This window comes from Dicentrarchus labrax, unplaced genomic scaffold (assembly GCF_905237075.1).
Source record: "Dicentrarchus labrax unplaced genomic scaffold, dlabrax2021, whole genome shotgun sequence".
NCBI lineage: Eukaryota > Metazoa > Chordata > Actinopteri > Moronidae > Dicentrarchus > Dicentrarchus labrax.
Window position 1 is genome coordinate 27,855,514 of NW_026136715.1, and position 23,659 is coordinate 27,879,172.

At 40.2% G+C, this 23,659-nt stretch overlaps 2 protein-coding genes across 6 annotated transcripts in view; both read right to left on the reverse strand.

Moving 5' to 3' along the window:
* atp2b3b (ATPase plasma membrane Ca2+ transporting 3b) overlaps positions 1 to 1,833 on the reverse strand; it is a 55,368-nt gene extending 53,535 nt beyond the window's left edge. For 2 of the 4 annotated variants that reach the window (XM_051425184.1, XM_051425187.1), the window contains exon 1: positions 1,242 to 1,833. The gene's annotated coding sequence lies outside the window, so the exon portion shown is untranslated. Of the gene's footprint in view, positions 1 to 1,233 lie in introns of all 4 variants that reach the window. The other 2 variants (XM_051425185.1, XM_051425186.1) reach the window with 2 other exon arrangements.
* A 12,534-nt stretch (positions 1,834 to 14,367) lies between these two features.
* ccnq (cyclin Q) lies at positions 14,368 to 23,272 on the reverse strand. 2 transcript variants are annotated; one of them, XM_051425198.1, is made up of 6 exons: positions 23,161 to 23,272; positions 22,864 to 23,058; positions 21,771 to 21,954; positions 19,049 to 19,181; positions 18,606 to 18,824; positions 14,368 to 15,464 (listed from the first exon to the last, which is right to left on the reverse strand). In XM_051425198.1, the coding sequence occupies exons 2-6, from the start codon at positions 23,012 to 23,014 to the stop codon at positions 15,375 to 15,377; spliced, it is 777 nt and encodes a 258-aa protein (XP_051281158.1). In that variant the 5' UTR covers positions 23,015 to 23,058; positions 23,161 to 23,272; the 3' UTR covers positions 14,368 to 15,374. The 2 variants fall into 2 exon arrangements, with proteins under 2 accessions (XP_051281158.1, XP_051281159.1); XM_051425199.1 differs by having other exon boundaries at positions 22,864 to 23,272.
* Between the last annotated feature and the right edge of the window lie 387 nt (positions 23,273 to 23,659).

Genomic DNA, 23,659 nt, shown 5'->3' on the forward strand with positions numbered 1-23,659 from the left:
TGGCTCGGCGCCAGTCACACACTTCTGTAATTCCCAGTGGGAATAGCACACTTAGAATTCGACAGCCAGTGGCTGGAGCCATTAAAGGTGGGCCGCCTACAGGGCACTGCTATCTGCATTACTGTACAGCCCATTAAAGCAACTGTGTGATGCTGATGATGACGAGGATGATGATGGTGATAGTTTCACAAGTGGGGTGGGGGGCGTTTGGACGAAATAAAGTCCCAGTTAAGACTGATTGATGATGTGTATCCATCTCTCTTACATCTCACACACATGCACGCACACACGCTCTCACACTCACGGTGTCCCATGTCTTGTCCCTCCCACATGAGCCACAATCTACCTCCACCCAAAGCTACACACACTCAATTCTTGCGATTGCCAGCAACACGGAGCACTTCTGTGCAGGAATGTCCCCATGCAACAGTGTGTTTCCCACACAAAACGACCTTTCCTGGTCACCTTCAGACGTGAGCGCTTGAGCTTCATCACTCTGCTCATCCTCATCCTCATCCTCAACACACACCAGAGGAGGTCCTGATTAATGCTGAGAAACTACACTGCGCGGCTACAGAAAATGCAAGGGGAAAGAGTGTAACCCGTGGTGCGCCACTTCCCTATGTCCCTCCGCAAGGTTACCGGCCCGGTCACCGCCGGCCCGTTCTGCCCAACTCGCGCCCACCCTGCGCCGGGCGACTTGTGAAGGTCCCTTCGGCCAGAGATCCAGATCAAACCGACACCCCCGCAGCTCAGCGCTGCAGGTGCGACGCGTCGTAACCGAGACAAACAACGCAACTGACAATAGCCTATAGCCCGGTGCACAGCAGCCCGGGAAAACCAAGAGGCAAGCGACAGCCTTCAACTGACACAGGACACGGAGGGAGGGATGGATGGATGGACGGATGGATCATGGATGGATATCGTTACCTCTGCGCACGCACGCACGCGCAAGCACATTCGCGCGTGCACGCGCGCACACACATACTCCCTCATAATGTCATAGCGCTGTTTGCCAGGGTATTATGGTATGCCCTACTGTATGGGCTATTATTACAGCTGTGTCAGGCCTGTGAGGAGACACATCACATCAGGCCCCGCTCCACATTCTGCAAGTCCGGTAAAAAGCCTCTACCTGCTGTTAATGATCACAGCGCGAGCAACACATCTTCCCTAATAAAAACGGCGCTCGGGGTAAATAACAGTCACGCACGCGAGCACGCACGGACTCACCGACTCACCGTGCAGGCCGAGCTCAAGGACATCAGCATCAGCGCGCGGGCGGGGAGGCAGAATCCCCGTTAATCTGCGTGTGCGTGGAGCGGAGACTGTCCCAAACCGGATGAGAGGACACTGGGGGAGGGGGGACCGGGGCTGCGGCAGCAGCCTGGAGTCCGAAGGAGTGGAGGGATGAAAGACGACGACGGTGCTGATGAATATTCCGCTCCGCGCGGTCACCTGACGGTTGGTCGGCGGAGTTCTGCGGCGGTTGAGGAGAGAGAGAGAGAGAGAGAGAGAGAGAGAGAGAGAGAGAGAGAGAGAGAGGATGCGCCGGGTTTAAACACCTCCGTTGTGGGGAGGGGGGGCAGTCCGTGAGCCTAGACGAGGACTAGCTGCTGCCGGTGGTGGGAGCTGCTAATTTGACCGGATTCGGTGAACTGTTAAGGGCACTGGGAGAAAAAGAAAAGAAAAAAAGAAAAGAAAAGCCGCGGTGAGAGGAGAAGCTCATGCGACATCTTTGGAGGAGGAGGAGGAGGAGGAGGGGTTGAGCCGCTGACAGAGCCCGCGCGCACAGGAGCTCGGTCGCAGCATCCGCGAGAAGAACCGAGGAAGGGGGGGGTGGGGTGGGGGGGTGTTGGGGGATCACTCTATACGTCACCCCCCACCAACTCGGCGGCGTGATGACGACACCAGACACACCGCAGTGTGCGCTTCTCGTGTCCGGTATCATCAGTTGGTACTAGCTCTAACACTCCATTTGCAAGAATCCACCGGGCCTGAGTGAAAACAACCAATCAGAGCCGAGAGACACTGAAAGACACTTTAGGTTGGAGGATTGAAGATTGCTGAGTCTCATTCCCAGTGTCTGTATTTGAGGACCTGAGAATGAGACTCAACAATTAACCATCTTCAAAGTGTCTCTGGATTCTTGTAAATGCCATCAGGAGCACCAGGAGGAACCAGAGGAACCTGATTGTTTCACAGATTATCTGCCTCATGTTCTACTGTCAGGATGTAGTGAAAGTTTCAGCAAATATGACAAAAAGTGATTAAAGTTACCTACTGCAGCTTTAACTTAACTTTTTCTTTTTTTGGAGGTTAGATCAACAAAGGAAGAAACAGGTTTGAACATTTGATAATTGATTGACTATGGAGACATCACACATATGGGGTCCATGGTTTAATCTATTATGGAGCCACTGACATGAAAACGTTTGGGAACCCCTGCCATTGCCTACAGTTTAATTTAAGGAGTTAACATGGCCACAGTGAGTCAAACCAAAATATTCTATAAAGTCTATGAACCTGTGTAACATTACAGCACATTCATGAACTTTCTTTAGTCTAAAAAAACTTAACACAACAAAATAGAGAAAACAGAATACCCAGACTTAAATTGCAATTGTGCAATTCATTGTACATTTAAATCATTAGTGATGGGAAATCCCAGCTCCTTTTACTGATCCAGATCACTTGGCTCAGCTCAGCAATAAGAGTCGGCTCTTCATTTAGTCTCATTTCTTTTATATTTCAGCCAAATTGAACAATATGTTGATCTATGATAGTATGTGTGGACATCACACTTCTCACTTAAATTATTAAATGTAATTAAGCTAAACCTCATAATTTCCAGAATAACATCATTTTACATTATGCTTGATGTAAAAACATCAAACACTATTACACACATGTTGAATGTTTCATTTATATTGAATGTTTTGTATGTTGGCGACGGTGCAAAACATACAAAGGTCTCACCATGCTTTTCATTATCTTGATCATGTTTGTATTATGTTTGTCTGTTGTCTGAGTTGTTTTTTATCTGGCTTGTCTTTTGCAAACTAAATTTACCTATGGGTACAAATAAAGTAACCTTAAACTTAGCTTGAGTCTTAATGTATTTAACAAATAGGTTATAGCCTCATCCTATTATTCTGCCTTTTAATAATTTATCATTTAAAAAAAGAAAAAAATAAATCTTTAAATTGTTTTCCATCTCCAAACACATTACAACATACAATACAATACATCTTTATGTCAAATGGAACAAATATTCTAACAAACTTGTTTGACACTTGGTACTAACAGTTTGTGCATATATAAATTCCCTGACAAAGTTATATTGGTCAAATGAATTACACTTTAAAGCACACTTTTCATTAAAGTCCATCCTGGTCCAGTATGTAACTTGTACAGTGTGATGTAGAAACTTGAAGCCACCAGTGCCCATCCACTGAGAATGGACTTTACAGTGAAGTAGGAGACATCTTGTGTCCAGCAGGGAAACTTTAGAAATCAACAACATTTGTATATTCAGAGATTCTGGAGGTTTTAATGAGGTAGAAGGAGGAGATGACTTTTAAGGATTTTATGTGGAAATTATACTTTTTTGTGTAAAAAACACAACATTATTGTTCAAGCATACTATTGTATGGAATCTTTGACTTTTTAATTACTTTGGCAATTAAGGAGACAGATGCAAAATTCGAAGATGGAGGAGTTAAGAGGAGATTAAAAAGGTACATTATATGCAGATGGAGACAGTTTCATACAGGAGGCAAAATATGGAAAGTAAAGGTGCAAAGTATTTGTGACTGTAGCCAGGCAAAATTATGAAGGGAAGGAAACCTGTAATCTCACTTTTTGAGTGTGGAAACAAGAGCAGTAAAGTGTTAATCTAAAAAGTAACTAATAACTACATCTGTCAAAAACTTCTATCTGGGGTAAATAATGTTAAATACCACAACATAATAATCTCAGACCACTGTCCAGTTTCTGTCTCACTAAAGCTGCTTGAGTTGAAGAGCAATTTTAGATCCTGGAGGCTTGATCCACAATTGCTAACAAGAAAACGATTCTGTGAATATTTGGAGACTCAGATAGAATTATTTTTTGAAACAAATGATAAATTTCATATCAGTCCTAAAAAAAAACCGCAACAATCAAAAGCAGACAGATCTAGAGGAGCAGATACGAAAATTAGATGCAGAAAATGCCGCCCAGCCTTCCGCAGAGAAATACAATAAAATCTCAGCCCTCAAATATCAGCTCAATACACTTCTCTCTGAAAAACTTTTACTAAACAAACTTTTTTTGAATTCGGGGATAAGCCTCATAAACTGTTGGCAAGACAACTGCGGAAAAGGGGAAGTGATAGGGCTATTCATAAGATATCTATTATGTATTTATTTTTTGAAAGTACTTTATTTTTCTGTGTGAATTTTGTGTGATTTGAATAATTGTATATTTGTATATTTGTATTTGTATATGTGTATATTTTATGCACCAACTGCACCAGGTCACATTCCTCGTAGGTGTAAAAACCTACTTGGCAATAAACAAAATTCTGATTCTGATTCTGATTCTGATTCTGATAAGATCAGGCCCTGTCACTTCGCACAACGATATTAATAATGCATTTCGCCAATATTATGAAGTTTTATACAGCTCCCAGGCACATGCACCTGAGACTATGAAACAGTTCCTAAATGCATGTCAATTACCAACATTGTCTGAGAATGATCAGAATTCCCTAGGAATGGAAATTACAGAGGGAGATATAAGGAAAACAATCAATTCCCTGAAGAATGGCAAAAGCCCGGGACCAGACGGGATATGTAACGAGTTTTATAAGAAATTTGGCAATATAATATCTTCATTTCTTCTCAGGATGTATAAGAAGTCCTTGGAGGATGACAAATTACCATCAACACTGAATGAGGCTACAATAACACTTGTTCCGAAGAAGGGGAAGGACTTAGAGCAGGTGGGTTCATATAGACCAGTGTCGCTATTAAATTCTGATTTGAAAATCTTGGCTAAAACTCTGGCTTCAAGACTCAGTCCTCTTGTAACCAAACTGATACATCCGGATTAGACCAGGTTTATCCCAGACAGACACTTATTTCATAATGTTAGACGCCTACTTAATATTCTGTATTCCCCGAGGCATCCAGAGGAAGATCTGTTCATTCTGAGTTTAGATGCAGAAAAGGCTTTTTGATTGTGTAGAATTCCCATATTTATATGCTGTATTAGAAAAATTGGGATTTGGAACAAGATTTAAATTACTTTACTCCAATCCTAGTGCCAGAGTTCTCACTAAACAGACAATGTCAGGGACAATTAACCTATATAGAGGCACTAGACAGGGGGGCCCTCTTAGCCCCTTGTTGTTTGCACTAGCACTAGAACCCTTAGCGATGACTATCCACACAAATAAGGAGATTCATGGTTATGACAAAGATTACACCTCAAATAAAATATCGCTATATGTGGACGACATTTTGACCTTTATCACAGAGCCACAAACTTCAATGCCTGTATTATTGGAGACAATTGATTTATTTAGCTTGTTCTCCGGATACAAAGTGAACTGGACAAAAAGTGAGCTGATGCCAGAGCGATGTAGTGACCCAGGTGCACTAGAACGAACCCCATTCAGATTGGCATGGGAAAAATTCACATACTTGGGGTTAGAAATTACAAAGAAATATAATAAATTATTTGAGGCTAATTATGTGGCTGTATTAAATAAGTTTAAAAACAAACTAGAGTTCTGCAAAACCCTCCCTATTTCCTTGATAGGTAGAGTAAATGCAATTAAAATGGTCTGTCTCCCTCAGTTACTGTACCTCTTTCAAAACTTACCCATCTTCCTTAGTAAAACCTACTTTAAAAAACTAGACTCTATGATTCTTTCATTTCTCTGGAATTACAAAATGCATAGGATCAGAAAGGGGCATCTGTGCAAAAGTAAAACAAATGGTGGGTTGGCCCTCCCAGATTTTACGAGGTACTATTAGGCAGCAAATATTCGATGCATCTCCTACTGGCTGGATGAGACAGATGTGCTCGCCAGCTGGCTGGACATGGAGCGAGAGGATTGTATCCCCTATTCGATCGGTGCTATTGTGATGTCTCCCATCCACCTTAAAAAATCATATTATAGCCATAACCCAATTATACACTGCACTATTCAGATCTGGAGTCAAATATCAAAACAACTCAAACTTAGGAAGCTATCCTTTACACTCCCAATATCAGCAAATCCATCATTCACCCCTTCTATTATAGATGGAGACTTCAATAGATGGAAAGAACTTGGACTGCACAGTGTGGGAAATCTGTACGTTAGTGGTTTGTTTGGGTCATTTCAACAACTACAAGAGAAATATGGTCTGTCAAAAAGGGAATTTTTCAGATATCTCCAAGTCAGACACTTTGTTAGGACACACCAGAACCATTTTGAAAACGCCACCCCTGACAAGCTAGACAGGTGTCTCAGAGATTGCACAATGGAGAGGAATGCAATTTCAGCTATATACGATTCATTTCAAGTGCTAGACCAGGTGAACATGGAATACATAAAGGAAGGCTGGGAAGAAGAATTGGGTATGGGAATAGCGGAGGATATATGGAAGGAAAGCCTGAGATATATCAACACTTGCTCCCTGAATGCTAGACATTGCTTGATCCAGTTTAAAATTCTGCATAGGCTGCATTATTCAAGAGTAAAATTATATAGAATCTTCCCAGAAATATCGCCCATCTGTGAAAAATTTAACCAAGCGGAGGTAAACCTACTTCACAGTTACACACTATGCCCCAAACTAGAAGGTTTCTGGACAGCAGTGTTTTCATTTTTCTCAAAGGTCTTCAAGACTACATTAAGGCCAGATCCACTCTTGGTTATACTGGGGACATCAGGGAGCACTGGGAACCTGCAGAATATGCAACGCCGCCTTCTATCCTATGGTCTCCTCCAATGGAAAAAGATGGAGACACCAACTTTTAAAGCATGGTCAAGGGCACCAACTGATACCTTGCATTTTGAAAGGATTCATTATTCTCTTAGTGACAGATTGGAGGACTTCAAAAGGATGTGGCAACCAATTATTTCTTTCTTGAAACAGGATGTAGAACAACCTGAGTAGCACTGGGTGGGCGGGACGGGGTGGGATGGGGTGGGACAGGGAGGGAGTTATTTACTTATTTACTTTATTCTATTTTATTTATTTACTTATTTTTGTATACTTTTCTATTTTTTCTCCCATCTATTGTTTTTCATTTATTTACTTACTTGTAGTACACTTTTGTTACTTATGTTACAAAACAACGAAGCATTGCATAAACCAAGATGGTTGTATTTTTGATATACTGTTTGCTTCACAATAAAAATATTTGAAACAAAATAACTACATCTATTATTTTCCTCTGAAATGCTGTGGAATAGAAGCATAAAAACCATAACATGGAAATACTCTAGAAAAGAAAAATGTAGAAATGTACTTGCAGTGTACATGAGTAAATGTACTTACTTTACTTTCCACCATATGCCTTCATGTTAACTTCAACATGTGTCCAGTTTGTTTTCCATTTGCTGAACCTTCAGTGTCTGGTCCTGGGACTCAGAGAGGTACTCTGGCGTACAGGAAGAGAGGAGTTAACATGTGGTCTGGAAGCAGCAACAGCAGCAGTTTTTATAAAATGAAGAGAAATGGATGCTTTTTATGTGCAGTGAAAGAAACTAAAGACACATTTTGCCTCCTACTGAATCTGAGATTGCTGGAATGTTTGTTGACACCTTAATTCTCTGAAGTGCAGTGCACAGACTATACATTTACTTTACCTGGGGACACCAGGGAACCCACTCCAAGAGCACTGGAGGAGTGGGTCACCACTTTGGGGAGCACTTGACTGGTCCACGGCTGTGTTTAGAAGCAGCAGACCCTTCCTCTTCTTCCCTGTGCGACCAGCCCCAAGGTGCTGTCTGCTGTACTGAAAGCTAGCACACCCTAGTGCCCAAGAACAAAGAATCATGTGAACATTTCATGCAGCCCCAACAAAACTCACACAAATACACACACTGGTCCCGCACCGACATTCCCCCATCCACATGCATGCCTATACGCAACTGGCTACTGTCAAAGCTTGTTATGCAGCGAGCCAGTGTGAGGAGAAAGAGGAGAAATGTATTTATAGATGAATCAGATGAACTTATTAATAGATATCCTCTACACTGAAGGGAGATGGACCACAGACTTGCCCATCCATAGAGGCACACACACACACACACACACACACACACACACACACACACATCTTGATAAAAAGCTTTGTTGCTGATTTTATCTTTCACTCCTCTTATCTTTAACTGTTCCCCACCATCTCCCAGAGGCACATGCAAGAAAAGATGAGGATGAACATTTTTCTGTTTTATCATTGCCACAAACATACGCAAAAAATGTCCTCCTCCTTTCAAACACCCCATCTGGAAAAAAGTGGAGTCTTCTAAGAATAGGTGTTCTGTCTGATTAGTGGCCCAGTCACATGAATATTGTGCTGGGTGAAGGGACATTAGGCCTACTTAAAACAGTCCTAACTGGCATAGTTAAACATACTAAAAAAATGCTTTCACACAACATAGCTTAAAATAAATAAATAAATAACAACATAAAGTCCTTTGAGTTTACGGATGACAGAAAGTCTTTGCTGGCTCCTTTTGAAGATGTCAGTGGTGCGATTTCAATAATACTTCTATTAATTTTCCAGCCCTACTCTCAGCATGACTGACCTGTATGAGTTCTGTACTCTGTACTGTAAGACAGTACTGTACTGTATGACCACCAGAGTGCCCAGGTGGTCACAATGTTTTGGCAGATCTGTGTATATTCACTAGGGGTGGATCTATAGAAATATTCATGGGGTGGCACGGAGACTTAAAGACATTAAATGCATGATCACTGCTACCAAAACCATTGAATTTAAACAATGTATACAACAGGCCTGCAGGGTGTTCATCAGATTTATTTGCTTTATTATGAGTCACATTCCAGATAGCAGATATAGTTTGGAGTTAAACACCATGCTGTGATGAAGTTTGTTCATAAGGTCCTTGCTTATATATGACATATATCAATATTTAACAACATAGCTGCTCTGAGACCTGCTTGCCTCTGAGGTCCAGGGGTTGTTTTAGGGCATAGAGGTTATTAATGTAGATTAACACTACAGTACATATGGACATCAACTTTGCTTTCATCTTTGCCATGATAAATTCACAATTTTAAAAACCTATTATGCTCCTTACTTTCTGCCATGGATATAATGTTACATTGTTGGATGTTAATATTAAAAAACCAAAGTGTCAAATAATGAGGTGAACATATGTAAGACTGCTCAGACATTTCCAACACCTTTTTTGACTTTACTTCTTTATATGGTCAAGACGAAACCGACCATCACACTCTCCTTGCCTCAATGCATTGAGCAAGTCTAATGTCTGATTTGCATTCACAACTCTCTTTCTCTTATCCATATTGAAGGTTAGCCTATGACTTGAGATGGAGCTCTATTAGACACAGTAGTAGACATAAGGTGTTGCCAATAGCAACAAAGAATGTTTATCTAAAAGTGCAAAATTAATAGCAAAATGAAGCAATTCTAAAGAGGGTATATATATATCAATATCAATATCAGAATAATGACTCATTATCACAAAGTCATTATTTTGCTAAAGTGTCTCATTACAATGGCGTACAGAATCCCCTTTTCCCCTGTCACTTTGGTGGAAATGGGCTTCCTTGTCTTGTTATAAAATGCATTAAAACTTAAAATTATGAAAGAAACAACACAGACCTTAAATCCTCACACATATCTGCTAGCTGTGTATCTGCTTAAACTAAAGATGTTCTTTCTGAACCAATGTCAACTCAGTCAATGTTTGTATTAATGTTTCCAGTAAGAAAGGGAGCATCTTGAAAGGTCTTGATAGACTTTTGACTGATGGTTTGATGACTTTCTCTGACTGCTGACCCATCCATCTTTTCATCTCATCGTTTCCATGGAGGATGAATCAAATAGACTGCTCGCGCACACACGCACGCACACACTCGCGCGCGCACACACACACACACACAAACACACACACAAAAACACATTCACACACATACACACACACTTGTTCTCTTAAACCTATTGTCTATGCATTAGGCATTTGGAGTGTTTAGGTGGAGTGTTTAGGAGTGCTTGGTTGATGTCTAATAGGTCTGAGGCTGAAGGCTACAGAGCTTTTATCAGTTCAAGGGCACTCAGCTCGTAGACTGCGGGCCTGATGTAACGTTAACATCCCAAACTGTCATTTCTATACCAACACGCGAGCACATGGAGACACACACACACACACACACACACACACAGCTGGTTGTGTGTGTGACCTTCTGACTTCCCCTCAAGCCCAGAGTAAAGGCTGAAGTGATGTGTAAGCAGATCAGAAGCACACAGAGGAGAGGAGAGGCGATCGGAACAGGCTGCAAAGTGTTGAAGTGTGATACAAAGATTAGCTCCCCTCCTTCGATTGCCATTTTCCCTCTCCTCCTCCCATCCCTCTCCTCACCCCTTCCACCTCTCATCCATCCATGTCCCTCTCTTTTTCCCTACTCCTCAGACTCCTTCCCTCAGTACTCCTTCCCATCCGATGGTTAATTCATGAAGTCTGGCTGAACATGCACCCTCTTCATTATTAATATAACATTAGGGAGACGGAGGGAGGAGACACAGAAGAGGAGAGATGCAGGAGAAGGTGAGGAGAAAAGGAGTGGAAGGAAGACCAGGAATTTTGGAAGGAAGGAATAAAAGGGGGCAGGAACAGATCAAACGAAGAGAGATAGACAGCCAGATTTTTCTGGAGGGCTAGAGTTGGAAGGGAGTGACAAATGAGGAGAGAGAGAATGTGTCAGGAAGAGGAATATTGTATGACACATGATGCTATTGGGATGCACGCAATGTCTCTTGTCCCGTGAAGAGAGGCAGAATGTATGAGGAGAGCAAGAAGGGAGGGAGGAAAAGACAGAAAGAGACTCAGATGTGCTAGGATTGATCATGGGACTATGACTCCTTTATCCTGCGCGCGCACACACACACACACACACACACAAATGAACCTGATTTTACAAGATAAATACAAAAAGGTAAATAAGCCAAATCGCTCCTCTTCTAAAAATATCAAGTCCGGGCTGCCTAGTACACTAAAGATAAGAGAATGAATTCAACCTTTAACAGTGCTGATAAAGTGATGGCTGAGTTTTCACCACTCATACAGCTTTAACATATCTTTGCTGTCAGTATTAAAAAATCTGGTGTCCTTGAGTCACCTCAACACTCACTGTGTGCTCATGCTCCGCTCAAGCCAGTCCTATCACAGAGCTGGGGCTACCTCTGGGCTATGTGGGCTTTTAGCTCTGGGCTGTCACACTGCTGTGCTCACAGATGGACTGACTGTGAGCTCATCTACAACAGGGTTTCTGCAGGTTTTCACCAGGTTAAACTGTATTATTATGAAGACAGTTTAAGATCTATTTCCCATCTACACTGAGGGAAAAAAGTACAAAGGATATGAAGGTAAATCAGTATTGGTTTCACTCTCCCCTTCAAAGTGCAAAGGAGAAACTATGGTGGCTGTGAAATGTGCGAAAAAACGTGAACACCCCTATCTAGAGTCAGTGTTTCGTTTGTCCATTCTGGGCTACAATGGCGGTTCAACATGGCGGACTCCACAGAAAGGTACCCGCTCCCTCTGGAGATAAAAACAGCTCATTCTAAGGTAACAAAAACACACTCATTCTTATTTTCAGGTGATTATACCCTAATGAAAACATACCTATGAACAATACATCCTCTTAAATGTTACACACTGGACTTACCATTATGCATGCAATTTAATTTTGTTTTATAGTTGTTACAGCATCATCAATACACAAAAAACACATTGTTAACTTCAATAATCAATTCAATTCTAAGACCTAACTAGGACATTTTAAGGCCTACATTTCAGATTATTGGATTTGAGACTTTTTAAGAACCCAGTGAACAACAAATCAGGTCAAAAGAAAGACCGAAACCAACCAGGGATGGATCTAGAGGGGCGGCATAAAAAAGGCCATCTGGTGTCAAATGTTGTCAAATTCAACACATTAATTAATTTTAAAAATAACATGCTAAGGAAAAATAAAGGCCACTTCTGAGGCTGTGATAGGTTTCAGTTCAATGAAAAAAGACATTGTATTCTAATGCCACCTTCAGATATTTCTATTCAGTGCTTTACTGAATAGAAATATCTGATAAATAAATAAATATCTTCATTTGTGGGCTTTTCCCAAGCAGAAATTGATATATGTGATTGTTTGTGATTAAATCAGCATATACTTCTGCCAGCCCTTAAACACCCAATGAACATTTCTCTAGATCCGCCCCTGCAACCAACAATGTGAGTTTTCATAACCATTGTATTTATTCTGTTTTGTATCTATGTCAGACTCATAAAAACATGGTCAAAAGTGAAGAAAAAACCATGGAAACTATGTACACATACATAGCAATGTACACACGTACTCATAAGCAAAATAGAAAAAACAGAAACATAGGCGACAAAATTTACTAAATAAATATATTTTTAAAATCTAATAACAGCATCCAGTTTGTCCATACTTTAATTCTTGTCATAACTTCTACAAGAGTTCTTGTATTGACCAGTCCTCAGTGGGGTTATTTTTCAGGATTCCATGAATCATCCCCACATCTGTATAGTCCATGGACTTTCCCTTTATTGCAAATATTAGTTTACTTTTTTTGACACATTTTTCACAACCATGTACTCATGTGCACAAAAAGAGGCATTTAAAAGCCACAGTGCTTTTGGGCCTGAAAAACTGGCCTGTAAGTCCACGTGTACCCTTTCACATACAGGTTTAACACATCTGCACACTTACACATCTGTATCCTAGACATATAAAACCTAAATATCTATGCACACTTCTGTCTGTCAGCAGTTTTCATACTCACCCTTCTTACATATGCACATCTCGCACTCAACTAAAAATGTAACAATATACATTAGAACCAAGGGAGCTTACATGCTATGATTCCGATCAAGAACAGGGACGGAGCATGAAATGTCAGTGGAGTCAGACAGTCTGCTCGCATTGGGGTTATAAACTCCTTTTATTCCAAATCTGGTAGAATTTGTCTTTTTGGATCTTCAGAGAATAAGTCAACTTTTCCATTCTTTACATTTATTATAACCATTGCCTAATGCTTTTAGATGTATTTTCCCTAACACATAAATTGTGCTGCATATTTGACTTTGATAATAAAAATATTTTTCATATCATTCCTTATGTTACACACACAAGGAAATATACCATGGAAACTTAAACTTGGGATTTAAAGGAAAATCATACTACAAGAGAACAAAAAATAGTAGTAGTAATAGTTTTTTCCATTAATCTTAAATCTCTAAAACAGGACATTCCCATGAACAGTCACAATGCCCCTCTATTGTCCTCACACTCTATGCACTGCTCTTGAATGCCTGAAGTTATGTAACTTAAATGGAGTAAAATAGGTTCATTAACCACCTACATTGTTGTTATTGTTAAAATATGAGCCTGGTATTGATGATTAAAACAAATATGTTCACTAATATCATTACTGCAAGCTAGGGTTATACTGTACTTTGTGATGATTTGTTGGAGAGAGAAATGATTAAAGGATAGATGGTGGATTTTTTAGATTTGTTATGCTGTTTCAGCATTTTGTATTAATGATTTTTTTTTTATATCTACCTAGCTTGTCTCTCGGTACTTTTGTGCCTGTCTGTCACCCTCAGCCGAAAACAGCTGCTCACTGTAGTTTTTATCAAATGCCACGTAAACGGGAGGAAATAATGCATTTGTTGGGGACTATTTTCAGCAGTGGATTAATCCACAATTGGTACTCAATTGCAGTAGTTTTCAAACAGGGATCTGGGAACCAACACTAAGGTGCATCTATTGTGGGTGTTCTTGTCGTGAAAGAGTTTGGGAACCCGTGCTCAGTGGATGTTTCCAGCTGCAGGACAGTGTGTGTGGGATTGAGTAAAAAAAAAAAAAAACTAGTGTGTGTTCATGGTAATAAAGGAACATGTCACCCAGGGCAACAGTGTGACTCACTGATTTGGACAACAATGGAGCGCTATGGCACAGAGGAATGACATATGTCAGGCTTTGATACGGACTAAACTTGTAAGTAATGTCAATTCATTTATTTATTCATTCATTCATTATTTATGGGATGTAGTGAAGAAAATATAAAATATCACCACACATATCTTTGAAAAAGGACAGGGCAGGGTCTGTCGAGTTTATTTTACACACAGTCCAAATTAACAGCTGAAACAATCTGACACATACAGCAGATTACATCCCCCCTGTACTTTTCATCTGCTCTGTCAAATATCGATGCTGGGAATGAGACTCAACAATCAACTATCTTCAAGCCACCAGGCCAAAGCGTCTTTCTACTTTTCACGGTTCTGATTGGTTGTTTTCTTTTGGGCCCAGTGGATTTTTGCAAATTCATTCATTCATTCAGTTTGGAGGAGCCAGAGAAACCAGATCTGGAACCTGATTTTTTCATTATCTACCTTTGTACTACTGTCAGGATAGAGTTAAAAAGGTTTTTTATAAAAATTACCTACTGCAGCTTTAAAAATTAAGGACGTATTAATATCTAGTTGAGACAAGCTTATTTTCTTTGTGGCATGCAGATTTATGCAGCAAGGTGGTCTGGATTCTGAGACAATCAGGACTTAACCTCAACGACATATTTATTTTTAGTATTTTCCGAATGCATAAATGTGTTAGTATAATGCCATTCAATAATAAGTATCTAACTGAGGTCGTCATTCCCATGTATTTTTACGGATTTGCTGGTATAACTGATAGAACAACTGGGTGACGGACTTTGGTATTTGTAGTTAAAACATCTGTGTGGAGAGAGTGTTTTCTTTTCAGAATCCTGGTGCTGATGATACATTCCATCAGTATTCTGCAGCCCGAGAGATCAGAGACCAGAAAGCAAGAAATGTCTCCCCAGGGTGGCAGGAAGCGGTAGTGCAGGTGTGTTTTTTGTCACGGCTCACAGACTAACTAGGGCAATACAAAGTGTTCCTCTCTCTCACCCAAACAAGCACAGACGCATGTGCACAAACGCACCTGAACCCTGACACTTACATGCAGAGAATAGCACACACACAGGCACACGTTCATGCCGCACAGACAAACACAAGCAGCAAAAAAACAACTCTCATGTGTCTTCCATGTGTAGCATGTCCTTCAGATACACTTGGCCTCCATGTCGTAGAGCTGAAGAAGGTCTGAAATCACAGCTTCGATGTCTGCTTTGGTCACATCCTCGCACAGCACCTACAAACAAACACACACAAACACAGACTTCAGCTCCACACCTGGCCTCAATAAACAGTGGACATCAAAGGTCCACACACCATTTCAAACGACCTAGATTTTATTGCCTTGAGGACTGAAGCGGAAAACCATCCTGACTCTTCCCATTTGCATTTGGATACAGTCACTCCAACAAAAGAGGCCTCATTTGTAAAATTGTTTGACAAAGGGGAACTATAATTGCCACCAGCCTCAAATTAATACTTCACACTTACAAGAGGTTCCTCTGCTTTGAAGACTGGCTGGAGCTGAATGGTCAGCCGGTAATGTAATTTTGGTCAAAGTGCACAAATGTACAGAGCCAGAGGGTTGCTGTGGACATGACCCTAAAAGCAAAGAGACACCTATGCGAGGCTACAGCTACTGTTTGTAAGTGTAAACCCATCGTGATGTAACCTATTGGTTTGTAGACAGCCGTTTTGAAGGCTCTTATATTAGCATTATGGCTGTTATTTTTATAAAAAGTTACCAAGTGCAGCTTTAAGGCTACTCGAGAGCTACCAGGTACCCCAAGGCACCACGTTGGAGACCTCTGTTGTAAGGCAGTTTCTCAAATAGGGGTAGTGCTTTATTGCCAATTTTACTCTAAATGGGACCATCGTTTACTAAATGAACATCATGCTGTATGGAAGAAGACTGAAACTAGAGACTGAGACCAGAAACTCATTAGCAAACTGTTTACTGAGCTCATAAATCAAGTGAGAAGTTGGCTCATTTCTCCATTACAGTCCAAACAAACAAACTTATTTTTGCAGCCAGTGGAGCTGCCCCCTTCTGGCCATTTTAAAAATGCAGGTTTAAGACACTTCCTCAGTGGTCTCACTTCTCGGACCCAGAAGCTAACTAATATTCTTTCAATGAGTCAATCATGCAGTAAAATAACCGTCATGGACCAGTTTGAATACTGCAAATTCATTAATTAAATTTACTGTAAATGTGAGATAAGATCCCGACAGAATGGAGATTTGGCAGCACATTAGCAAAGAATTCAGAGAGCTTGATGTTAACCGACATTAGCACACTTTGATTCTCATTCGTTTAGTTCATTTTACAGAAACCATGAGCACCAAAGTATCAAATGATCAAATCAATGATTCCTAATTGATATGTTATTCTAATTGTTATACGGGTTTAAATAAACAGTCTGATAGTATTTGCCATCTTTGCTTAGCTAGAGTTCTGTATAAACGGAATTAAAGGGCCGTTTCATATAGAGGCCTGTTTTCCAAATAAAGGCAGGTTGAGTTCAGTTGAGTGAAGTAAAGAGAACCTGGGCTGTTAATTGATTTACGGCATTACGAACATGACAATATTCCACATTTGATAAGGGTCATGTAACAGCCTAACCGTTAGGATACTTCTTATTCAGGTTTTAGGACCATTCTCTGGACATGTAAACAACGCATTCGGAATATGCGTTTCACCTGAGGTTTTATTGCAGTTTGTGACACGCAACCTCTTGCCTCTTGGAAACAAATCAACTACCACACACGTACTTTTAAACATGGTGAAAGACTATCAACAGGTTTCTGGGTATGCGCAAATATCACAATGCTGACCTTTTGAAGAAGGTGGTTAAATGAAAGAAAGAGGAAGGCTGTGTTGCCCACTGGCAGACAACTTTGAAAAAGTCTTTCGACAAATTTTTCATGCAGTTCATCCTTCCAACAGTTTCAAACAAAATACACACCCAGGTTTATGTAGGGGAGTAAAGGGGTACAATACAATTAAAATATTTCCAGGATTTGGTCATTTTGATCTATTTCGAGGTGTTTTCATGACTGGAAAACTAGTCTCTAAACTTCCTTGTTTAGAGACAAGGACGCGTGGGAACCCTGAAAAAAGTCAATTGAGACCAGCCTTTCTTACATGCTCTGAGTTAAAACCATCCTTCTCTATTCTGTCCTTCTGCATTTGCCATCCATTCTCTGTTCGTTAAGTTGCACTTTAACATTTTCAATTAATCGTTTTACCTTGATTAAGTGGGCTCAGTAAATTGACTCTTAAATCTTCTTACTAGATATTTCTAATGAGATCCTTTTGTGATAATACCACAACCAGAGAAAATATCATTTACACACCATCAAATTCTGAATTTGGTTCAACCCTGAACCCAGAGGAGCCCCTTCCAGAGGACTCCCTTAATGTTGCCTTCACTTTTAAAAAGGTTGGAGACCCCTAGTGAAGGAGCTGGTGGAACTGGATGTAGCCAGTGGAGCCCCATGCTTTATCTTCAACTGACAGTTTAACTGCTTTCAGCCTCTGCACTTCAAGTGACACATGACACTCTTAAATTTACAGTTCAGCTTCTTCATCTGATAACTGTCACAACTCAATTTAACTACCTCGCTTAAACTTAAAATAAAGTTTGCTTCAGTTGCTTACAGTGCAAATGTCCTTTCAATGCTCTTTAAATGGCTGATTAACTGTTACACTTCAAATGCTTTCAGTGCTTACTCATTAAATCACATTTCAACTGAGTTTACTTTAGAATTACATTCAAGAGAAGGCCAGAGACATGACTCAAAATGAATGTTGCTCTAACTGCTGCATGATTCATCTGTTTTACTAACTTGTTGCCTGAACTTTATATAAGATGACAATAAGTCACATTTTATACTCAAATGAATAAATCCACATACATACAGAGCCAGTTTACACCCGGTATCAACATGCACAGCTTGAAGCTAGTACAGCTTAAAGTACACCAGTTTACTGACTCAAGAAAATCTGTAATTATTTAAGGGAGGGTGGGGATAATGCGGTTAGTAGTTTATCAGTTTTCCATTATAGTGAAGCAAATAGACAGCATGTTTTGTGTGTACTTACAGGTCACCAGTAAGCAGTCTTTCAATGTGGCCAAGGATGCATTAGTGTTTACACTACAAAATATATATGTGGTCAAATGAGTACCAGACCACCTGGGCAAGTGGTTTTGGTCTCAGTGCTTTACACTTTTATTTAAAGCTGTCCACTTGATCACCCAAGATGCATGTTAATACCAGCTGTAAACAGGCTTACACAGCCTCCCTCACATGTGCATTTTTGCTCATGTGCCTTTCTTCAGTCTGTAATTATCAACACTTTGGCGTGAACACACACCTGCCACCACTCTCTCTCTCCAACAGGCATCTCCACTCCGTAGCTGTTTAGAGCCAGGTACAGCGTTGCTATGGCAATATGTTGGGGTATGTGGCGGATGCACATGACTCCGTGGTAACAGTCTCTAAGCAAAGCCCAGGAAGTCTCAGCGACAGGGGTTCGAGACCAAGCGTGGCGGTTCACCAGCGACTTCACAGACAAAAGGTAGTGGAGTAAATACTGGAGGGAAAGAGACAAAGAGAAGACATATAATCCTGTACATTACACATGTTTGAGTCAGAAACCGATTTCATTTGTTTGAAGAGTGATCACAGACCCATTTCAGAAATACTTCAACAGCAGCTATGCACACAAACACATTGGACTGACAACATCAACAGACAGCCGACACGCAACTGAGGGGGGGCAGGAGTACGCGCACGTGGACAAACACACACACCTACCTTGTGAGGGTGCTCAAAGGAGACGTGGAAGTTGAGCTGTCGGAGGATGAGGAGCTCACACTGCACAACACTGTCCCTCAGGTCCCAGAACTCCTTGTCACATTCTAGAGGAGCACTGCTACTGTTGAAATACCTATGAGGGAGGAACGGAAGAAGAGGGGGAAGGAAGAGGTGAGAGGAGCATTCAAGGTGACCACTTTGAAGAGTGAAGAGTGATGAGCGAAAATAAGTTCTCCTGCTGTAAAACTCCTGAATCACCACTCCAGGTACTCTGAGGCCCTTTATTACCAACTATATCCAAACCACTGCAGACACATCTGATGGCAGACGGTAGACCCAGCATTGACTGGACATCAGGTTCATTGCGACGCAGAAAAGATTGCTGCAAGTCCGTTTCATGCTGTGTCTGGTGTGAACAACTAGATTGACCAACATGGCTGAAATAAAAAGAGAGCGTTTAAAGCGTTTTTCCGTTCCGTTTCATGTTTAGTTAACCCAATCTGAAGTGTCACACTGTGCAGCTACCAACTGTTGACTTTCAAACAAAATATGCAGAATATGTAGATCTGACTATGGGGCTAAATTCAGGACAACATAGATTGTTTCCAGGATATTTGGTCATTTTAATCATTTTCCAGGTGTTTCAATGACTGGAAAACTAGGCTTTATTCTATCATTTCTATTTCTATAAATTATATCTGTGATGCAAAAATGATCATTCCCACCCAAAAAGTGAATCATATCCCAAGTATTTGTCAAAATAATTGAAATTTGTCTTTACCATATTGTGCAGTACTAGATTACTCAATTCTCTAAACAATCATTAGTCGATGGATATATCCACTAATCCTTTCAGCTACAGCGTGAAGCAAGGTCATGTTCCTGGTAACTTTCTGGTGAAGATATTCAAAAGCTGCAGTAGAAGCTGGTAAGAGACTGGTTCACTGCTGTTTCAAGTGTCAAGAATCAATCGTCAAGCTCAACTTTTAAGCTAACATGAACGAGAAATGATAAAAGTGGTCAGAATAATGCAGTTTGAACATACAGCTCAGTGAAGACTGATCAAACCTGGTGGTGAAAACCATGTAATAGCATTGGCCGGTATCAAGGTATTATGGTATAAGAGTATTTAGCTATGATTTTTAGTACCGTCAAAAACACAGGCGCTCCTCTTTCTCAAACTGATCCAGAGATGCTGTATTGAGCCGATGTATTGTAGTGCACAGCTTGCTTGTCACAAAGGTATGAAAAATTAGGTACAGCTTAAGCCTGTCATGTAATACAGCTGAAAGCTCCAGCGCTAACAAGTGAGTGGACCTTGAGCAGAAATTGTTTCCAAATTGGTTCCCTCATTTTTTCAACTTTCCATTCAAAACAATATTTCTGCAGTGCTGTGCCATTGTTCAAAGACACAACATCTAAAAAATTCATTTGCAATAATTCTGATAATCATTTTTTGTTAAAGGACTAGTGTTTAGGATCTGGTGGCATCTAAGCGGTGAATTTGTGAATTGCAATTAACTGAACACCGCTTGCATCTGTATTTGACAACCAGGAGAGACTATGGTGGCTGCAAAACTCACGAAAAACATGAAAAGCCAGAGATAGTGTTTGGTCTGTAGAAACATAGTGGTTTAACCCTAACCCTCCATGGAGGGTGACCCATTTCCTCTGTAGATATAAATTCATTCTAAGGTAACAAAAACACAATGATTCTTATTTTCAGGTGATTATACACTAATGAAAACATACCTATGAATATTATATTCCATTTCTGACAATAGATCCTCTTAAATGTTACACACTGGACCGTTTAAGCAATTTAAAATAAAAAAAATTGTTGCAGCTATGCAAATGTGATGATTTGCTGCTTTTGGACTGCTGAAAACACATTTTTCACTTTTTTTTAAAAAACATTTTGCAGATTAAATGATTCATGGAATGATTGCAAAAATATTCTGCAGACTAATCACTAATGAAATTCAGGGTTCCAGCAAGTGGAAAAAAAGAAAAATTAAAACTGAGCCCTGAAAAAAATTTTGTTCGGCAAGTAGGGCGCTTCAATCGACATTAATATTTTCTTTTTTCTTATTATTACTGCATGCTTGTAAATGATTAACTTTGAAAGACTTTGTTATTTGAACCATATGTTTTTAGGTTGACTTTGTAACATCTGTCCAGGGACTACAGATGAAAAATAGCCTCTTGGCTATCTGAAGCGCATTTACAGAAATGTTGTATTAATGTGCACATTAAAATAGGCACAATGTTGTCCGCTCTTGTTGTGGCACTCCACTGGCATTTTTAAAAAAGACCCTGTCTTACCCTCAACTTGTGTCAAACTGCGCAATACGTAGTTGGACTTTGACCCACATCCTCTAACGCCACCCCACTGAACTCTCCTTTCCAGGATAGCTGAACTGCTCAAATTAATAGGTTTGTTCTATGTGATGAAAATCAGTGATGTTATTGGTTTTAATTAAATGTCCTCACCGCTGACAACAGTGTTCAGACATTCATGACAAAACTCTTTAGTTCTCAAGTAACATTTAACATCTTAAAGCTGACTGTGTTTCCATGTGAGAGGCCTGAATCTGCAATCTTTCTCACAGGACGTGAATTAAATTTGTTTACTTTATAATAGAGATAGAGAATACCTTAAGTACAGTATTTTGACTCTCAGCAGTACGATTCAAATGTGGCCATAGAGCATGCATATTACCTGTGGCTTACGTTGATGATGTCCCGGGTCCTGACGTGCTGCTCCTCCACCTTTCCAGCCAGGTACACACAGCTCATGGCCACCAAGTAGGGTTCATACGCTCGCATGTTGACACGCTCAAAGAAACGGTGGTACAACACACACGCTGTGGCCACGGGTACAGAGCGCATTCCCAGCTTCACTCCTGAGCGAGGAAGTATACTCAATTCAAAATCAAATCTGCCGTTTCACCATCAGGATCCGATGTGTGGTAAACTGAACTATACCTAAATGTTAACTAAATGATTAGAAATAGCAAACACACATTAAATTGACAAATTATATATTATCTCTTTATGTACAGAGAGAAAGATTTCAGGGGAATTGGTGATTAGTATTTTTAAATTACTAGCAGCATAGCATGTAGCTCAATTATAGATGACCTTTTTAACCTGGACAAGAATAAAAATGATAAAAATAAAAATACACATAATAAGTAAACATTATGAGAGCAGTCCAAATGTCGACCTACCATGTCAAGCTTGACATAAATCAATAATAGGGGTGCACGATAAACTATCAGGACAGATAAATTATCTACGGATAATGGGAAATGTTTATTATTATACATTTGATGATTCAGTTGTAGTGGATACATTATTGGTTGATGTTTATAATATATGCAAAATGATTGATAGGCTTTATGTTTTTTGAAAGCCAAAGTCTGTTTGTGAAGAGAGTCAGAGTCAGAACTGTTGCTTGTTTTTGTTGTGTTAACAATAGTTCGATTTGGTTAGAATAGAGCTATGAAATATTAATTAATGAATTAATACCGTCCATCTTACCCTCAGGTGTGTAAGAACTACAGGTTATGAACTTACAAAAAGTTATATCTGTTATTTTATCGGTAATCAGAAGCAGGTACACTTATATTGTGTTGGCTGAAAGAAAAAGTCTGTTATGGTTTTGCCATAATAACGCAAAACTTAGACATAGTATCTCACAATTGTATCTTAATTCTTTATATCATGCGTAACTTTTTTTACCCTGGCAGAAATGGTCTTCCATACTACACTGTTTACCCTGAGGACACGAGCAGCCCCGTGCTGGTTACCTGTCTCCATTATGAAGCGACAGACTCGGAACTGTGTCTTTATGTCCCGGGCAGGGTCAGACTCTGCATCCCTGCCGGAGTCTGTCCTGCCCGCCAGCCACAGCGGTCCGTCTTGGGTGGTGGCAGGCAGCCGAGAGGACGGACCCTCCATGGCTCGTGGACCATCAGCAGGAGGATGACCGGTACAAGAAAAGACTGTAAAGAGGCAACTAACGTTAGTTAATTAGAGCTAACTTAACGTTACACCTTCAAAAGCTGCTACACTCGGCTACGGCTGATTATAGAGAACAAACTCACAGGTATTAACGTTAGTATATAATAGAGTGCTCAAGTGAGCTGTCGTTTTCAGTATCAATTGGTGCTAGCATAGCATCTTCGGCTACATCCACAGTTACTGTGTACGCTAGCTACCGGAAGATAAATACTGGGACTTCCGGTCAACGATACCAAAATAAATGTTTCGTTTGCAAAACTTACCTTTCGAGAAGAGAGGAGATTTCTTTGTACAGGTTACTTTGTACAGTGCGCAAAACATTGAAATGGAAGCTGTGTAATAAAATTGAAGATTACTTTAATATGCTTCTAAACACGATTTTCCTTTATTATATTATATTTGTTTTATTATATTTCTTTAGCAAAGTCGCCACTACCATTTTATTAACTTTGTTTAAAAAATAACTTCCAAAATCTGAACTTATGCTCTATAGTTGTGCTGCTGAAATTAATATTTAAATGATTTAATTAAATTATCCAACAAATTAAAGAAAATTAAGACAGAAAAACAAATACAAAAAAC

What these genes read in the sequence shown, in the direction of transcription:
- ccnq (XM_051425198.1), bottom strand. Translation starts at nt 23,014, where the DNA reads ATGGAGGGTCCGTCCTCTCGGCTGCCTGCCACCACCCAAGACGGACCG. An exon ending in ATCATCAACGTAAGCCACAG is followed by an intron (nt 19,182 to 21,770) that starts GTAATATGCATG and finishes CCTCCCTCATAG; the next exon opens with GTATTTCAACAGTAGCAGTG. An exon ending in CCTTTGAGCACCCTCACAAG is followed by an intron (nt 18,825 to 19,048) that starts GTAGGTGTGTGT and finishes CTTTCCCTCCAG; the next exon opens with TATTTACTCCACTACCTTTT.